Below are 19,784 nucleotides of genomic sequence, written 5' to 3' on the forward strand. Positions count from 1 at the left end.
GGGGGCTATACCAGAACATGGACCAATATTTGGGGACCTAAAATGCCTCTAACAGGTTGGCTGATAAGTCCCCGGTCTGACACATAGATGGCGTCGGTAGTATTAAATGCATATTATTTTTATATAGTACCAACCTTCAAATGATTCATGTCAAAATTTGACGTCTGTAAGTCAATTAGTTTGTAAGATAGAGCGTCTTATGTGAAGCAACTTTTGTTATTGTAAAAAAAATGGAAAAAAAGGAATTTCGTGTTTTGATAAAATACTGTTTTCTGAAGGGAAAAAATACGGTGGAAGAAAAGACTTGACTTGATAATGAGTTTCCGGACACTGCCCCAAGGAAATCAACAATAATTGATTGGTATGCAAAATTCAAGCGTGGTGAAATGGGCACGAAGGACAGTGAACGCAGTGGACGCCCGAAAGAGGTGGTTACCGACGAAAACATCAAAAAAATCCACAAAATGATTTTGAATGACCGTAAAATGAAGTTGATCGAGATAGCAGAGGCCTTAAAGATATCAAAGGAACGTGTGGTCATATAATTCATCAATATTTGGATATGCGGAAGCTCTGTGCAAAATTGGTGCGGCGCGAGCTCACATTTGACCAAAAACAACAACGTGTTGATGATTCTGAGCGGTGTTTGCAGCTGTTAACTCGTAATACACCCGAGTTTATCCGTCGATATGTGACTATGGATGAAACATGGCTCATCACTACACTCCTGAGTCCAATCGACAGTCGGCTGAGTGGACAGCAACCGGTGAACCGTCTCCGAAGCGTGGAAAGACTCAAAAGTTCGCTGGCAAAGTAATGGCCTCTGTTTTTTGGGATGCGCACGGAATAATTTTTATCGATTATCTTGAGAAGGGAAAAACCATCAACAGTGACTATTATATGGCGTTATTGGAGCGTTTGAAGGTCGAAATCGCGGCAAAACGGCCCCATATGAAGAAGAAAAAAGTGTTGTTCCACCAAGACAACGCACCGTGCCACAAGTCATTGAGAACGATGGCAAAAATTCATGAAGTGGGCTTCGAATTGCTTCCTCACCCACCGTATTCTCCAGAACTGGCCCCAGCTACTTTTTCTTGTTCTCAGACTTCAAAAGGATGCTCGCAGGGAAAAAATTTGGTTACAATGAAGAGGTGATCGCCGAAACTGAGGCCTATTTTGAGGCAAAACCGAAGGAGTACTACCAAAATGGTATCAAAAAATTTGAAGGTCGTTATAATCATTGTATCGGTCTTGAAGGAAACTATGTTGAATAATAAAAACGAATTTTGATAAAAAAAATGTGTTTTTCTTTGTTAGACCGGGGACTTATCAGTCAACCTGTTAGATTTTGAATTTCAGTCAAAGCGGATAAAAATTGATGTGTCTAGACGCCCAAGAAGTCAAATCGTGAGATTAGTCTACATTGGGCTATACCAAAACATGGACACATTTTATTTATGGACCTGAAATACCTCTATATTTCCCAAGGAGATAAATCAGGAAATCGCTCTATATGTTGGATATACCAGAACCTAAACCAATACACTTTCAGCACCCCCTATATCTGGACATAAAATACTTCTAGATTTTGCATTTTAGCTAAATCCGATAAAAATTGGGGTGTCTAGATGCCCAAGAAGTCGGTCTATATGGGGGCTACCTAAAATGCCTCTAGATTTTGAATTTCAGTTAAAGCGGGTAAAAATTTATATGTCTACATGCCCAAGAAATCAAATCGTGATATCGGTCTACAAAAACATCGAGATTTCCCATGGAGATAATTCAGAATATTGGTCTATATGGCGGCCAGACCAGAATCATAACCAATACGCACCACTTTCAGCACACCATTTCGGGACGTAAAATACTTCTAGATTTTGCATTATAGGTAAATCCGATAAAAATTGGGGTTTAGATGTCCAATATGTACGGTCTATATGGTGGCTATACCTAGATCAATATACATTATATTCGGCGAACCTATTTTGGGGCCATAAATACCTTCGCTACAGTCTTTGCTTTTTCGCACTGTATGCAACGTTTGAAGTCCACAATTTCGACTCTGCAATGCAATTATTAACGTAGCCGTTTTGCATACAAAGGATTATGGGAATTGAACCCAGTTTCGATTCAACATCAAAAAGCTTCTCAGCGGTGGATTATCGCCTCGCTATTGAGTATTTCTAGTTTCTCTAAGTGGTTTCATAATCTAATCATGGTGCTCCAGCACTATAATTTATAAGATGTAATCTTGTTGTACTGGGAATATCATTCAATAAAATGAAATGAAACACCTTTCGGACTCGGCTATAAAAAGAATAAACTAAACATCGGACAGCACTCATTGATAAGAGAAGTTCACCACTTATGGTAATACAAGGGAGCCACCGTGGTGCAATGGTTAGCATGCCCGCCTTGCATACACAAGGTCGTGGCTTCGATTCCTGCTATGACCGAACACCAAAAAGGTTTTCAGCGGTGGATTATCCCACCTCAGTAATGCTGTTGACATTTCTGAAGGTTTCAAAGCTTCTCTAAGTGGTTTCACTGGAATGTGGAACGCCGTTCGGGCTCGGCTATAAAAAGGAGGTCCCTTTCTCATTGAGCTTAACATGGAATCGGGCAGCACTCAGTGATAAGAGAGAAGTTCACCACTGTGGTATCACAATGGACTGAATAGTCTAAGTGAGCATGATACAACGGGCTGCATATAACCTAACCTATCCTAACCTATGGTAATACAATGGTTAGGCTCAACGCCATGCCATTACACCTAACCTAACTCAGGTCTCCTACACACAGAAAAAAATTTCACGAAAAATTTTCCAATTAAAATTTTAATTGAGTTTTAAAAAATGTTCAATTACAAATTTAATTGATTCAACAAATTTTTTAATTGAAACAAAAATCAATCACACAAATTAATATTATCAATTAATTTTTTAATAGACCTTCAATTAATTTTTTAATTGATACTATCATTTCTGTGATTGAAGACATTTCAATAAAAAAATTAATTGAATCAATTAATTTCGTGATTGAAGCTGAAAAATTTTTGTTTTTGTGCACATAAAAAATATCACCAAAATATTTCCAATTAAAAAGTTGATTGAAGTTGAAAATTTTTTCAATTAATAAATTAATTGATACAATTAACTTTTTAATCTAGATAGAAACATTAAATTAATTAAGTCAATGATTGAAAATTTTTAAATTTTTAATTCAAAAGTTAATTGATACAATTAACTTTTTAATCAAACTCGGAAGACTAAGTCCATTAAAAAGTGATGGAAATTTTTTAATTTTTAAATAAAAATTTATTTAAAACAATTAATTTTTTAATCAAACTAAAAACACAAAGTCAGATATGAAAGTAATTGAAAATAGTCACGTTTTTAATTCAAGAAATTAATTGAGTTTTGTAATCAACATCAATTAAATTTTTAATTGAATCAATTAATTGAAATTTTCAAATCGAATAATTTTTTAATCAAATAATTTTTTGCTGTGCCCAATTAAAACTGTGATTGATACTATCATTTTCGTGATTGAAGATATTTCAATTAAAAAACTAATTGGATCAATTAATTTCGTGATTGAAAAAAAAATATTTTTTTTGTGTGTGTAACAGTGGATCGATGTTTAAGCTGTCACGAAACGACAATGAAATTCATGCGGATCTAAAACAGTCTTACTCTTGCGCTTGGTGGTTTCAAGCGTGGTTCCAATCAAATCGTAAGCTTTCTCCTGCTCAAAATTTTGTGCAGGATATGTCCCACGGCCTTCTGTCTCAGATATCGCACACAACTTTAATATCTGCTAGGTCAGGGATTTTTGCCCTCCGTGGTTGTCATTTCGGCCCTTGGACTTGAGGCTTAAGACGTTGAAACTTGATAAACTAAATTTTGATAGTAGACAACAAAAGAAAAAGCGTCATCATAAGAAAAGTACAAATACTTTTTCACATCACTGCCCGGTTTTTCTTAAAAACAAAATTGAATAATTTCCATTTTTCTGGAGTCTGAATATTTTCTCATGTACATGCGATAAAAATTTTGTGCAGGATATAGCTCAAGTGATCTTTTGAAATGCCTTCTGCCACAGATATCGTGCTAAATTTAAATTGGCGGTCTGCCTTTACGAGATGTAGTCTTTTTCGGGCGCTTGGACTTGATCGAAAGAAAAAGAGTAATCGTTCATAACATTCAAATGTCTTGCGAATATTTTCGGTTTCATGCGCGGTAAAAATATGACTGATATTCGTCGTTTACGCGAATTGAACTCGAGTGCCCGCGTATTAATTAAATTTAAGCAAAAAGACCGATATTATTTATTTGTTGGACGCAAACTGTAAAGCTAATCTGAGTCAAACTACATGATACTAAAAGCAGTGACATCTGACGTCAAAATTATATAAAAACATTGAGGAAAGATTTTAGGAAACCAATTAATATAATAACTGTATACAATATTTTGTTCTATATTTTTTTGATCTATTAATAATCAATTTCAGGCTTGAAAAGGGAATCTATTCTATAAAAAATAAAAATAAATTAAAACTTTATCTAGGCAGTTATCAAACTAATCTGAACTTGTGTAGGGTGTTTGTAAGTGGCTCGTGTTGTGAAGGGAATTTTTTTGTTGGATATCATATCTGTTTTTTTTCTCAGTGTGTAGAGTGTTCTTTGAAGTGTAGTGCTGGTTGTAGTGTAGAAGTGTAAAACTGAAATGAAGGCCAGCAAAATAGGTTATCAGAAAAAAAGGATTTTAAAAATCAATTAGAAAAAAATACATTGGCGAACCAAGCGATAGGAAAAAGTCTGGTAAATAAAGGAGAATGGCTTTCAAACAAGTTGACAAAAAAAGTTAATAGACAGAATTCGAAGATACAAAAAAATGTTTTTGAATGGTAATTAAATTCTTTTACTTAGAAATTGTATATTTTGGTTATGGTATAAGAGAGTAGCTGTTGTAGTAGTAGTATTTAGGTAGAAAGAGGATAGATGCATCACCTGCCATAATAATAATTTTCCCATCGTCTGAAATGATTGGATCGAGCTTAAAAAGGTCTTGAGTGTGGAGTAGGTCATCATATCATTGGTATTATTGGTTTCATTTGATTTTTTTTTTTAGATTTTGTTTCAAGTTAGTTAGCCAAAAAAAGATTATTGATATCAAATATGTTTTAAGTAAAAAATTACAATTTAGTTTTAGTTTTTATTTTAAATGTAACAGATAGATATACCCGAAGAGAAAGAGATACAGATAGATAGATATTTGAAAAGAGATTTATGTATAGACAAAGAGAATAGAAATGTACAAACATTGTATGCACACAGAGATAAAGATTTGTTTGTTTGTAAATTTACAAGAGATAGTGTAGTTTTTTAAGAGCAAGAAGATAGCCATAGAGAGTGTGAGAGCAAGATATTTTTACACGAGTTTTATTTAAACATTAAGAGAGAAAGAGAAAGAAATGTGGAATTCCTTTATTAAGATATGAGAGAGTGTTTAAAACTAAAAAAGAGAGTTTGGAAGGTCGGATATAATTTCAATATTTCCTCAAAGCCAATCATTTGGAGTTTTGTGGTTTGATCTTTTCAGGATGCTAGGAAAATGTTTGATTTTATTTTTTGGAGAAATGTTGTGTTTCATTTCATTTAAGGTTTATAAGTTTACTCGGTTAGTTGTGTCTATTTTTTTTGTTTGGTTTAGCTTTACAAGTGCAGAGAGATAGAATCATAAACTAAGTTTGATTGCTAAGTGAGATTAATTTCAATTTATCATTGCTACTGCATTTAACTAAGAGCAAAATTTAAAGAGAAAGAGCTTGCTTTGCATAGCCGTAGTTACTATAGATTACACTCTTTGCTCTTATGCTTTGAGTAATCCTTTGAGTTTGAGATTTGTTTTAGTTTAAGTTTTGCTTGTTTAGTTTACAATATACAGGATTTTTAAGGGATTTTATATCAAATATTCTTTAATTTATCAAGGGAAAATAGGGGGGTTACGTTTTCTTTCTAGCAATAAGCTCAAACCTAAGTATTTAGGATCAAGGTGGTATTTTGGGAGAAAATTTTCTCTAGGGGTTTGTTTTTTTTTATCAAATGTAATTGGAAATAAATTAAAATCAAATTAAGCACCTGAAAATCCTCCTAAAGGTCCCAATGGTATAGGCAAAGGGGCCATCGAAAGAGATACATCACGTTCTCTTGTCTTCTCTTTATCACTTTCTGGGGGACTTTTGCGTGATGATTTCTCTTCCTCGATAATTTCTTCTATGGGTATCTGTATCATAAATATATAAAAAATAAATTAATATATAAAACTAAAGTTTATGTTTTAGTTTGTTTTTTTACTCACATCTGGTGGTCTTAGAGGATTTAATGGAGCCATAAATTGTACAAGTTTAGTCGATAATTGATGCCACATAATGGAAGCTTCGCAGTAAGCACATTCAGCTACCTTTAAAGATACAAAATAGGCCAAAATGGTATTAGGGTGGGGATATTGTGATGGATTAAGAAAGGTGCTACAACAGTACCAGAAGGGTTCGGTTAGTTAGTTTAGATTGACATCACTTATTACCTCCAATGAACAATTTGGGGTATAAGTCTTAATTTTTCAATATTTCTTTCTTTGCCCTTTCCTAAGAGTTAAGTCCATTCTTGATTTCTTGCATAACTCCACAGAAAAACAAATTTTCCAATTAAAGTCTTAATTAGGTTTTGAAAAATATTTAATTAAAAATTTTATTAATTCGACAAATGTTTTAATTAAAAAAAAAAATCAATCACACACGGAAAAAAATATCAACAAAATGTTTCCAATTAAAAAGTTGATTGAAGTTGAATATTTTTTCAATTAATACATTAATTGATACAATTAACTTATTAATCAAGATAGAAAAATGAAGTTAATTAAGTCAATGATTGAAAATTTTAAAATTTTTAATTAAAAAATTACTTGATACAATTAATTTTATAATAAAACTCGGAAGACTAAGTCAATTAAAAAATAATGGATTTTTTTTTTTAATTTTTAACTAACTGTTTGCAAACAATCAGTTTTTTAATCAAAGTAGTTGAAAATAGTTTTTGATGAAAAATGAAATGAAATTTAATGAAAAAATTGAGTTTTGCAACAACATCAATTAAATTTTTTATTGAATAAATTAAAAAAATTAATTGAAATTTGCTAATGATATCAATTGATTTTTTAATACTTGTTTTAATGTCCTGTCATTGATACTATCCTTTTCGTGATTGAAGACATTTCAATTAAAAAATTAATTGGACCAATTACTTTCGTGATTGTGTCAGAAAAAAAATTGTGTCCAAAAATTAATAATATCAATTTTTTAATTGGATCAATTAATTTTGTAATGGGCTTTAAATTAATTTTTTAATTGATACTATCATTGCTGTGATTGAAGACATTTCAATTAAAAATTAATTGGATCATCGTGATCGTGATTGAAGACAAAAAATATTGTTTTTTGTGTCCTAGGTACTATGCGTTCTTTACTGTAGCTGAAGCGGTGAGAAGCTTCTAGATTAATCCTGTTCTCGGAGCTCGACTGCCGCCCCAGCACCGAGGTAAAGCAGCGACCTCACGCGGTAGTTTTGGCCCAAATAAGTTCAGGCAAGTGCAGCCTCCTGAATTCCTACCTATCAGTAATTGATAGCATCGTAGCTGACGTGTTGCTCATATCCAAACAAGAGACACAATCATCCAATTTCTGACAAATAGATGGCCACGTGTTCTATTCTACACGTAGAGAAGTAATATGATCACCTCAAACATATTTCAAGAGCAAAATGTTATCTCTAGACGGAGAACATGGAACATTTTTGTCGCAAACCTTTTATTTTCTCGCCAAAAATTTACATGGTTGCCAAAATCAGATACATAATTTCCGAGAAAATAACATAGTTGCGACAAACATGTTACATGTTCCCCGTCCAAAAATAACATTTTTCTCTTGAAACATGTTTCAAGTGATCATATTCCTTTTCTGTGTGTAGACAGACTGAATTTCACCATCAACACAATTTCTTTCCCATCCACTACCTTTTTATCCTTACCTTTAAAGAGCACACATGACTGCTCAATCCCACACGAGCAGCTGTGACCATGCATTTCAAAAGCCTTGAGACATTTTCGCACACGGACGTGTGTATACCCAAGTGTTGTTCAATATCCTGTAACTCCATTTGTTTCAAAAGAATATCCAACATTAGAATACAGCAAGTAAGATTATGTTCCGAATCTGTGGAGAATTCCGTATGGCGATTTGTGGGAGCTTCATCATCCGATATGGCCGAAGTATTGCCAGAATCATCTTCCACAACAGGTGCTAAAATACCAAAACCAAAAAAAAAAAAAAATGGACATTGTCCTACTAATTCTCTATGTTTCACTTACATATCGAACTTCTACGTGGTGGATTCACTATATCGTTTTTCGAATCTCTGGTTATAGCCTTTACTCCCGAACGGGCCACACCTCCTTGACCACCTCCCTCTTTCTCGCGCATTAGCTCATGCTGTACACCATACTTCATAATGCGAACACCATCACCAAACATGGCAAATAATTGGACCAAGGGTATAAGTATTCCCAATTTGGATAGAATTTGAAGCCATCGTAATGCTTGCTGTTGCACCTTGGCTGTGGTCTTTTCAAAACGTATGGCCACAAAATTATACATAGTTTTGGCATCGAAACCCAATGGCGACATTTCAGGATCTAGGATTTTACTTAAAACAATTTTCAATTCATTTAATTCCTTTTCTGCAACATCATTGGTAATCGCTTCCATCCAATGGGGCATAACATAATCCCAAATTTCCGAAGTTATAACCTCATAGGGTACCAAACATATAAGGCGTTGTAGACCCTCTTTGAGATGAGAAGTTCGAGATGCCAGAGTTTCCCAATGGCCACCAACTCGAGCATATTCCGGGGGATGGGGTAATAAACAGGATATAAAGACCTACGAGTGTTAATTATTTTAAATTAGAAACTCCACCTTATTCCCTTCACACTTACATTATAGTGTATGCGACAGATTTCCTTAAGCCAATCGACCACATGCTCTGTTTTCAATTTCTCTATGGTACTCTCAATTTGCCCGGCATCATAGGAGTAAGCAGTGACATGGAACCAATGGAAGAGCATACTTAAAATACGACCCAATATTTCCACGGGTGTATCGGGTGTGGGTGTACAACGACCCACCAATAACCATATGCCATACCGTCCCAACATCTGTCTCTCCTCTGGTGATATAGCATCTGGCATTATGCCATTTCCTCCAGCTCCACCACTACCACCGGAACCATTCTTCTTCGAATCCGAACTCTCTTTGCCCGGTTCGAAATTTAATGGTTTAGCCTCTCGCAACAAACTCACCACACACTCAACCATATGCATTTGCATCTCCTGATCCATTTGCCAGGCGGGAGGTAAACTTCGATGTACAACATGATCTCCACCACGTCTAGAGTTATGACGATTACTGTGACACTGTGAGCAATAGCGTATGGGATGATTTCCATTGTAACTGGCACACTCCGTTGAAAAGCATATGGAGAATGCCGATTTTTCGGTCGATCGGCAATTTTTATTCTCACAAACCATTGAGACTTGCTGCATGGGATGTAGGATATCACCAAATTCAAGATTGGCATGTTCTCGATGGATTTCATTGGCACATTCGATACATAGATACAAGGGGGGAGGACAATCTGGGGCATAAGTGATACTAATGCTGTGGTCGAAGCAAACTTTAGCGGCTTCAGCATTTCCAGCATTGGGACAGTGTTCACGTTGGCACACAAAGGGGACGAGATCGTCTGCAAGAAAATCGAGGAGTGCAAATTATGAAAATTTTTGAATTATCTACAGTATTAGGGATTGTATACGGTCCTAAAGATTTTGTCTTTAAACTAAGAATTTTGGTATTGATTCCGAGGCAAAGAAGCGGAGAATTTCATCCTTGTGGCAAAAAATAGAGACATTTCATGAAAATCAGTTAACAACAATCGGTTATTCATATAGAAAATTTTGTCAACATTTTATTTCTATAGAAAATTTTGACAAAATTTTATTTCTATAGAAAATTTTGTCAAAATTTTATTTCTATAGAAAATTTTGTCAAAATTATATTTCTATAGAAATGTTTGTCAAAATTTTATTTCTATAGAAAATGTTGTCAAAATTTTATTTCTATAGAAAATTTTGTCAACATTTTATTTCTATAGAAAATTTTGTCGAAATTTTATTTCTATAGAAAATTTTGTCAAAATTTTATTTCTTTAGAAAATTTGTCAAAATTTTAATTCTATAGAAAATTTTGTCAAAATTTTAATTCTATAGAAAATTTTATCAAAATTTTAATTCTATAGAAGATTTTGTTAAAATTTTATTTCTATAGAAAATGTTGTCAAAATTTTATTTCTACACTGAAAAAAATATTGTCGTGAGGTCAAAGATTTGATGTCTTTAAAATACGAATACAAATTTTGCTTAGCATAGAATGGACTGAATAGTCTAAGTGAGCCTGAATCTTAATCGGGCTGCCACTTTAACCTAGCATAGAAGACGCATTTCTCTAAAATAAAGTTATTTTCCTTGTCCAAAAGTCGATAAACTTTTCAATGAAGTCGTATTGTCCTTATAATAAAGTGATTTGACTTAAAAATTGGTATCTTAACATGAAAGAAAATATTTATAGGCTAAGGTCAACTTGACTTCATTAATTCAGAAAAATTCTTTAAATTTAATGAAATTGTCTTTAAATTTGTTGTCTTTTTGCATCTTGACTACAAAGCAAAACATCGTTCAAATATAGGACATGTTTTTCAAAACTTTATTTTAAAGAAGTTTTTTACTTCAAACATAGCATAATTTCTACTGGAAGTCGAGTCCTAATTTGGAAAATAAAGTTGCCGTTAACTCGTTTTTAAAGGACTTTGATAGCATATGAAGAAAAAAGCTGAGAAAGCGAAAAATTAAAATTTGCTTCCTAGAAGCAAGTATACAAAACCTAAATTTGAAAGAGAATTGTGTCTTAAAAGTATCCTTACTTGTATTCTCCGCTTCTTTGGCTCGGAATCAATACCAAATTTTTTAAAGTAAAGACAAAATCTTTGGAACCGAGTATGCTTTTATTCAGTGTATAGAAAATTTTGTCAAAATTTTATTTCTATAGATAATTTTAATTCTATAGAAAATTTTATCAAAATTTTAATTCTATAGAAAATTTTATCAAAATTTTAATTCTATAGAAGATTTTGTTAAAATTTTATTTCTATAGAAAATTTTGTCAAAATTTTATTTCTATAGAAAATGTTGTCAAAATTTTATTTCTATAGAAAATGTTGGCACAATTTTATTTCTATAGAAAATTTTGTCAACATTTTATTTCTATAGAACATTTTGTCAACATTTTATATCTATATACAATTTTTCCAAAATTTTATTTCTATAAAAAATGTTGTCAATATTTTATTTCTATAGAAAATTTTGTCAAAATTTTATTTCTATAGAATATTTTGTCTATAGAAAATGTAAGCACCTCTAAGCAGTGGTGCCAACTGTTTTGGGCTGAAAATCGTCAATTTTTAAAATATTTTTCGTCAAAATCGTCAATTTGTCCCAAAAAATTCGTCAAAAAATCGTCAACCATAAAATAGCTGAAAAAGGAACAAATTAAAAGTTTTATTAAAAAAACATTAATAATTCCGTTTAACCCTCTAATTAAGTCATTTAGTTTCCAGTTTTTTAAACGAAGATTAATTAAATTATTTTTTTAATTAATTAAAGGTAATATTTCTGATTGTGACTACATGTACTACATTGTTTAACAAAATTTTCTTGACAGAAAAATGTCCTATTCTCCAAGCGAATTTAAATCCTTATTACTGGCTCGAGTATAATTTTTATTTCTATTATCGGTAATGAATAAAGTGAATTTAACTAAACCAAGACAAAAGAATAGCTTGCAATGTTTAAGTTTCAAAGGAATTCCGCATTTTAAGTTTATTTATATTGATTGCTTTGAAATTTCTTTCTACATTGGAGACGGTTGGGAGCACGCTACATATAAATTGTCATATTTTGAGATTAAAAAAGCTTGTTTACATTACACCTTATGAAATTTGTCAACTTATAACTACATCACTTTGAAAAATCGTCAAATCGTCATAAAAAACGTTAAAAAGAAACATTTGTGTCGAGCATTTTAAAAAATCGTCAACTCATAACTACGTTGTTTAAAATCGTCGTCAAATCGTCAAAGGCAAAATTTACTATCAAAAATCGTCAAAATGACGAAAAATCGTCAGAGTTGGCACCGCTGCCTCTAAGGAAAATATTTGACAAAAATGAGTGTCAAACGAAATACCTGGATATAGTTTATGGAAAATTCTTCTATTGTGATGTTATGCACCAAATATGAGCTAACAATGTTGATGGTTTGACGACGAATTCTTTTTCGATTTCTATAAAATTATTTGCTTATTGTGACCATACCCTTATTTGGTGAGGAATATATTGCAAAAACTACCAAACCATCAAGAATTATAGTAATCTACCCAACAGTAAAAATGGACCATGTTTGGTAGAATTCTAGCTGCTGTGGCACTGTTCTCAGTGCCCGACATTGCGCATTTTTGCCAAAGACACCATGTGTCTATCTCGTCTCCTTCTGGGTGTCGCTGTTCCTCAGTGTGGCGCAGGGTATAAAAACCGAAATCTTTACCAAATACCAAAATCCTTAAGGGAAGGTTAAAATCTTTGGATCCAAGTAAATTTTTTTTTGAGTGTATAATTCAGTGACGACTCTCCACTTGGAGCAGCAGTATCATTGCTGAGAGGAGATAAACTCTCTATTCTCCCGCGAGTGACTAAACCCAAAGAAAAAATACTTTCATCCGGAACGAGATTTTAGACAAAGGAATTTCCCCTTTAATGTAAATCATTTTCTGTAAGAGCATATAAATTCGAATTTATAACAACGATTGCCTCTAAATTTTTTTATTTACTTTTTAAGAAAAAACTTTAGCGACAAAAGAAAGTGTTGTTTGTCTAAAACTTCGTTACTCAGAAAAGAAAACTCTTCTTTCTGTGAAGAACCGTACTTACTTGTTAATTTCGAGAGCAGGACCTTTCTGTCAAACAGGTTCGGATCAAAAGCCGGCCAATAATAAAACAATAATTTGGCCGCCGATGATCTGGAGACAGCGGTGCCATAAGCTACGACACATAAAATATCTTTCACGACATTATGTTTAAGTGTCATCAGACATTCCAGGAGTTGACAATGATGAGCTATAGAAACAAAGAAATTTAGTAGGTGTATGTATGTAGCACATATCATACAGATCCAACTTACCAGGATTGTTAGAGTACTGTAATACCATCATTATAACTGACGAAACCGATTGGCAGGCTTGTGATTCCTGTTCATCAGCACTACGACGGGCTGCACAATTTTAAAACGTATTAATTTTTATTTTTTTTTTGTTTATAATTTAGAAATCATTATAATTACTTATAGTGAATGGTAGGATATAGTAACAGAGAGCATTGACGATATCTTGATGTAAAGCCGGGGGTAATACAGATATAGTAGAGCTGGCCAAGTAGGGTAAATTGTCAATTAAGTCTTTGTCCAAGAATGGCAGGATACAGCAGAGACATTGCAATAGAGCTTTTCCAAACACTAACAAATATGGAAGCAAAAATAGAGTTAGGTTAATATTTTGACTTACGATTGTACACAGAAAAAAAAATTTAATTGAGTTTTAAAAAATGTTCAATTATTACAAATTTAATTGATTCAATAATTTTTTTAATTGAAACAAAAATCAATCACACAAACTATTAGTATCAATTAATTTTTTATTTGGATCAATAAATTTTTTAATTGGATCAATTATTTTTTAATTGGATCAATTAATTTTTTAATTAGATCAATTAATTTTTTAATTGATAATATCATTTCTGTGATTGAAGACATTTCAATCAAAAAATTAATTGAATCAATTAATTTCGTAATTGAAGTAGAAAAATTATTGTTTTTGTGTATCAACGATAATCATATTTCCTTCTTACCAATTTGTCCATATTGTATACAAGGTGCAACATCGATGAGCATAGTAAGTGCATTATAAAGATTACCATATTCAAGATTGGGATAGGCAGACATGCGTGTAGGATCTTCAGAGGGATTACGAATAAGATCATGTGGTGAGGTACGCACATCTTTAAGGACAGCTGAAATTATAAACAAAAAAAAATACAAAAATTAAATCAATTAAAAAGTGTGGGAGAGAGAATTATCCTCATGGTTAACTTACTTAAGAGAGTCTGAGAAAAGTATTTGATATTGTTAGCAATATCTACGCCAGAGGGCGCTGGTAAGACGTTATGTAGTAGACGCACATGATATTCATGAAGACAGCGCAACTTCGCCTTAACTATTATATACAAAGAAAATATAAGAAATAATTATTTTTATGTTTATTAAAATTTATTATTTATTGTTGTACTTACAGGCCTGAGCACGCGTACCCATATTGACGAGTTGGGTCCTGAAACTCTCGGTCATTATATCAGAAACATCTTTGGAATTTCCAAAGCCCCTACCAATGGACTTGCCATTCTGAAAGAGAAGTAATTGCAAAATATTTTAGGAAAAAAAAAACTATAAGGGAATTTTCTTTGATTCCTAAAAGAAATTTGAAAGTAAAACGAGATTATACGGCCTTATTAACCCTCCACAATGGATTGCGTATAAAGTTCGACTAAAGATTGACATCTAAAATCGAATTACTTGGGTTGTGTTAATAGTTGGTGATGGCAAGGTAATCTTAAAACTTATTAACTTTGTCTTCTAATTTCTAATTTCTAAGTTCACCAATGCGGTATCACAATGGACTGAATAGTCTAAGTGAGCCTGATACATCGGGCTGCCCCTGACCTAACCTAACCTTGTCTTCTAATTTATAACTTAGTGTATATAGAGTCTAAGTTAGAGCAGATTAAATGTCCTTATAAGCCGCTTTGGTTCTTGATCGATTGGTATACAGCACAACCGTTACGGATAAAATTCACTTTCCTTGGAAGATTTGATATCTAATCTGGGAATCATTTATATGAGGCTTTATGTAATTATAAACCGATCATGGATCTATTTTTCCATGATTGTTCGAAAACGTATACTGACATCATGTACCAAATTTCAACCGTATCGGATGAAATTAGATCTTCGATGAGGCTCCTTAAGTAAATTTAGGGTTGGGGGCTATACATAAATGTGGTCGCTATACATAAAACGGGGGGCTACACATAAAACGTGACGCAACATCGAAATTGTACAAAGGGTCCAACGGACACGTTGTCTTGGCATAACTAGGGCAATGAAAAACATGTCAACCAGAATTTTGAGACGATGCTGGACTTAAGATCTATTAAAGTTCATTTCAAAAGTAAAGCCGCATCGACTGCGATGGTATGATTTAGGGGGAATGGGTGGAAACACGAAACATGACAACCCATCTGAGTATAATAGGGGAGATTGTGGGTGTAATATCGGATGCCGCAACAATCCGTGATCGTATACCTGAGGTATACGTGGGGAATTTCCATACTTTTGGGGATTTTTGTGGGGATTTTTTCGAGAAATCGGTATAATCTTTTTTAACAAAATTTTATTTCTATATAAAAATTTGTCCAAGTAAAATCTGGAAAATTTGCATTCAGTTTCAAGCAATTTTCATGATCAGTGCGCCTTCTTTGCCCTCAAGAAGTGAAATTGGTCTATATGGAGGCCTTAACAAATGGACCGATAAAACTAAATCATATACTAAACATTGACCAATAATCACCATTTTCGGCACATTTCTTTATTTTCCTAGAATACCTCTTGATTTCAAATTTGAGGCAAATTGGGTAAAAATTACGGATTCAAGAAGCTCAAGAAGTAAATTCGGGAGATCGCTCTATATGGTGGCTATATCAAAACATGGACCGGTACTCATTATTTTCGGCACACGTCTTTAGGGTCCTAGAGTACTTCTAGATTTCAAATTTTAGATAAATTAGATTAAAACTACGGATTCTAGAAGCCCAAGAAATAAAATCGGCAGATTGGTCTATATGAGGGCTATATCAAAACATCGACCGATACATCCCATTTTCGGCACACCTCTTTATGGTCCTAGAATACCTCTAGATTTCAAATTTCAGGTAAATTAGATTAAAACTACGGATTCTAGAAGCCCAAGAAATAAAATCGGGAGATTGGTCTATATGGGGGCTATATCAAAACATCGACCGATACACCCAATTTTCGGCACACCTCTTTATGGTCCTAGAATACGTCTAGATTTCCAATTTCAGGCAAATTGGATAAAAACTACGGACTCTAGAAGCCCAAGAATTAAAATCGGGAGATCGGTCTATATGGGGGCTATATCAAAACATGGACCGATACTCACCATTTCCGACACACCAATTTGTGGTCTTAAAATACCTCTAGATTTTCAATTTCAGACAAATCGGATAGAAAATACACTTTCTAGACGCCCAAGAAGCAAAATCGGGAAATCGGTCCATATGGGGGATATAGCAAAACATGGACTGATAGGCACCATTTTCGGTACACTTTTTGATGGTCCTAAAATACTTTTAGATTTCCAATTTCAGGCAAATTTGATAAAAAACTACGGCTTTTATAAGCCCAAGACCCTAAATCGGGAGGCCGGTTTATATGGGGACTATATAAAAACTTGGACCGATATAGTCCATCTTCGACCATGAACTGCCTGCAAATAAATCTGTGCCAAATTTCAGGACGATAACGCCATTATTGAAGGCTGTAGCGTGATTACAACAGACAGACACACGGACATGCTTATATCGTCTTAGAATTTCTCCCTGATCAAGAATATATATACTTTATATAGTCGGAAGTCGATATTTCGATATGTTACAAACGGAATGAGAAACTTATTATACCCCCGTCACCATTCTATGGTGGTGGCTATAATAAATACATAGTTCTCGTCGCACGCTTTAGCGCCATTTAAGCTCCCTGTAAATTCTGTAAGTTACTGAAAGTTACTGAAAGTATATCAGGGAACTGATGTTTTTAAGTATACCTTAGAAAAATAGGACAAAAGGGGATGTCGCCCTGTCGTTACATATATTAAAAATTGACGAATTGATTCTTTAAATTGGACAACTTAAGTGGATTAATCACAAAACTCTTTCCCTTCCCCACCCTGATATCTAACAACGAGATACCTTATTTATACAGTATGGACTCTTGCCCTATAATGCAAATTTCAAGTAAGCCGGAGATATCGGGAGTTTTAGTATATCTTTGAAAAATTGGACAACATTTCTCTGTAAGTTCTATAGGCTGAGCCCCACCCGATTTTTTCATGGTAGCAGTAGTAATTTTTTCTACTTAGGCAAAAATTTGCCTCAAATGTATATGTTTACTTTCATTCTCAATATTTGAAGCAATATTCATTTAGATTTTATAAATTTATAAACATTTTGATACTTTTTAGAATTTTCACCAAACTTATATAACCAGCCACCAAGAACATTTCTTAAGGCTATTCGGAACAATTTTGTTTTTCAAAAATACTCCTTCACATCGTTACAAACAGTAGAATTTTTCATAGATTTCAATAAAATGTTGTGTAAACTATAAATTGCTCAAATATTTACCTCAAAATTTGTTAATTTTTTTAATAAATTTGCAATTTTTTACGGATTTATCTAAGACACTATATGACACGAAAAATTCCAATATACAAATGAAGCAAATTTTCACTGAGAAAATTCTGTATCCCATCATCCTCGTTGTGGGCTGTCTATAACTATGCGATGCAAAGGAACTGCGCACAGAACAGCTGTTAAACTTTTTTTTGGGGATTTTTCTTCCGTATGACAAAAATTTTAAAGGATGCTTTGAATAAGTAATGTGCAATGTAAAACAAGATAAATAGGTTGGGCATTATTTTTTAACAAAAAAAAAATGCATTAATTTTTAAAAGTAGGAAGAAAATTTTATGAATAAATTATAAAAATATTTTTAAATAAATTGTAATAATAAAATTTCTTTTATTTTGTAAATGCCCTTATCCACTTAAACAGTATGCTGTTTAAAAAAATATTTATACATACGTTTTTAATATGTTTCTTTTATGCAATGGAATAAACGTTAATATATACGAAGGAAACTTTTAAAATATTTGTAGTAATTTTATTTACTACTTATTATTATTACTAGTAAATTTATTTATTTGTTATTAGTTTATATTTTGTTATTATATCACTTGAATTAGTTTTAATTTTTCCCGTTTTCTCTACTCCAAAGTTCTCTTATCAATATGCGTGAGTTCCAATGTATTCTGTAATTTTTACTGAAATGAGTTGAATATACATTACAGACAAGGCTATGGTGGTGGGTGGTTAGATATTGCCCCCTCTCTCTCTCTATTAAACCCCATGGTTGCCTTAAAATTATCTAAAATCAAAATAAACAAAATCAACAGTTGTCAACCTGAAATTTTGGCGCATGCCTGCTGAATGTGTTTTGATTTACATTTCATCTATTCTCCAGTAATCAGATGTTACCACCGGTTGCCTTATGTACTCTCACATAATCAACAAGTTTTTGTTTATTTCCGGTTGTTAAGATAAAGAGCGAATATTAGAATTTTGTTTGTAAACAGTAATCAGCTGTTTTCTATACGTGATGAGAAAAAAGGAAAATCCACCAACTATCTCTGCATAGCATATGATTTCGTTGGGAAAGGACTCAACAATTGGTTGTAATATCTCTTTTTTTTATTTGAGAGAGACGAAACTGTTCTCAGTTTAAGAGAGAAATATAGGATATCATAAAGAGTTGTAAATCATCGCTAGGTTAATTACGTTTTGTTATCTACACTCAAAAAAAGTTTACTTGGATAAAAAGATTTCGACATTCCCTTAAGGATTTTGGTAATGAGCAAAAGATATTGATTCTATAGAATAATGACATAGCTATCTACACGGTTGAAAAAGACTGTTTTTCATATGTTTGGCTATAAACATTATATGTTTGGAACACAAATTTTTAAACACAATATTTTTGAGTGCAAGCATATAATGTTCATAAACTAGCATAACATGTTTGGGACATATATGTTAATATGTTAGAACATATTATGTTTGGGACATAAAATGTTTGTAAATATAATATGCTTGAATGCAAACATATATTAATTTAGAAATAGCCTATAAACATATATGTGTTTAGTAGCTTGGAGCGCTATTTAACAGGGAGCGATATTGAATTAAGTTGGTGGTTGTTGCTTGTTATTACAAAATTAACATTTTATTTTTCCTTGGGCAATTGATCAGCTACTTCTTTGATCCTTACAAACTGTGTGGTCCGCTGTTCGAATCCCCGTCCGGCAAAAGGTAAAAATAAAATAAAATAAAAAATCATAAAATTGAATAATTTCTTCTACAATGTTTGTATTACAGAAAAAGGTGCTAAGAACTAAAAAATCTCGTGGAAGTGAGAAAGATGTCGGGGAATATACAATTGGTCAGAAACAAAATTTTGAGCATTCAGGTCGAAAACCTATGTTGTTAGCACCTATATTACCTGTTTATTTTCATAATTCATTATGATTGTAAATATATAAATAAATAAATAAAATTTTGAGCACAATATTGTTTGGGAGAATTTTTTTAAGCATATA

General features: G+C 32.7%; 1 protein-coding gene across 9 annotated transcripts in view; it reads right to left on the bottom strand.

Annotated features, from left to right (window-relative positions):
* Positions 1-17,844, bottom strand: part of unc79 (UNC-79 domain-containing protein) — a 47,212-nt gene extending 29,368 nt beyond the window's left edge. For 5 of the 9 annotated variants that reach the window (XM_075289596.1, XM_075289591.1, XM_075289594.1 and 2 more), the window contains exons 1-13: positions 17,755-17,844; positions 14,566-14,674; positions 14,370-14,489; positions 14,125-14,286; positions 13,562-13,732; positions 13,403-13,492; positions 13,153-13,338; positions 9,055-9,860; positions 8,428-8,998; positions 8,088-8,359; positions 6,364-6,465; positions 6,144-6,288; positions 5,013-5,069 (exon numbers count right to left, since the gene is read on the bottom strand). In XM_075289596.1, the coding sequence (XP_075145711.1) occupies positions 5,013-5,069; positions 6,144-6,288; positions 6,364-6,465; positions 8,088-8,359; positions 8,428-8,998; positions 9,055-9,860; positions 13,153-13,338; positions 13,403-13,492; positions 13,562-13,732; positions 14,125-14,286; positions 14,370-14,489; positions 14,566-14,620 (2,737 nt within the window). In that variant the 5' untranslated portion in view covers positions 14,621-14,674; positions 17,755-17,844. The remainder of the gene's footprint in view (positions 1-5,012; positions 5,070-6,143; positions 6,289-6,363; positions 6,466-8,087; positions 8,360-8,427; positions 8,999-9,054; positions 9,861-13,152; positions 13,339-13,402; positions 13,493-13,561; positions 13,733-14,124; positions 14,287-14,369; positions 14,490-14,565; positions 14,675-17,754) is intronic. The other 4 variants (XM_075289592.1, XM_075289595.1, XM_075289590.1 and 1 more) reach the window with 2 other exon arrangements.
* Positions 17,845-19,784: the final 1,940 nt, after the last annotated feature.

Source organism: Haematobia irritans, chromosome 1 (genome assembly GCF_050003625.1).
Source record: "Haematobia irritans isolate KBUSLIRL chromosome 1, ASM5000362v1, whole genome shotgun sequence".
In the NCBI taxonomy this organism is placed as follows: Eukaryota; Metazoa; Arthropoda; class Insecta; order Diptera; family Muscidae; genus Haematobia; species Haematobia irritans.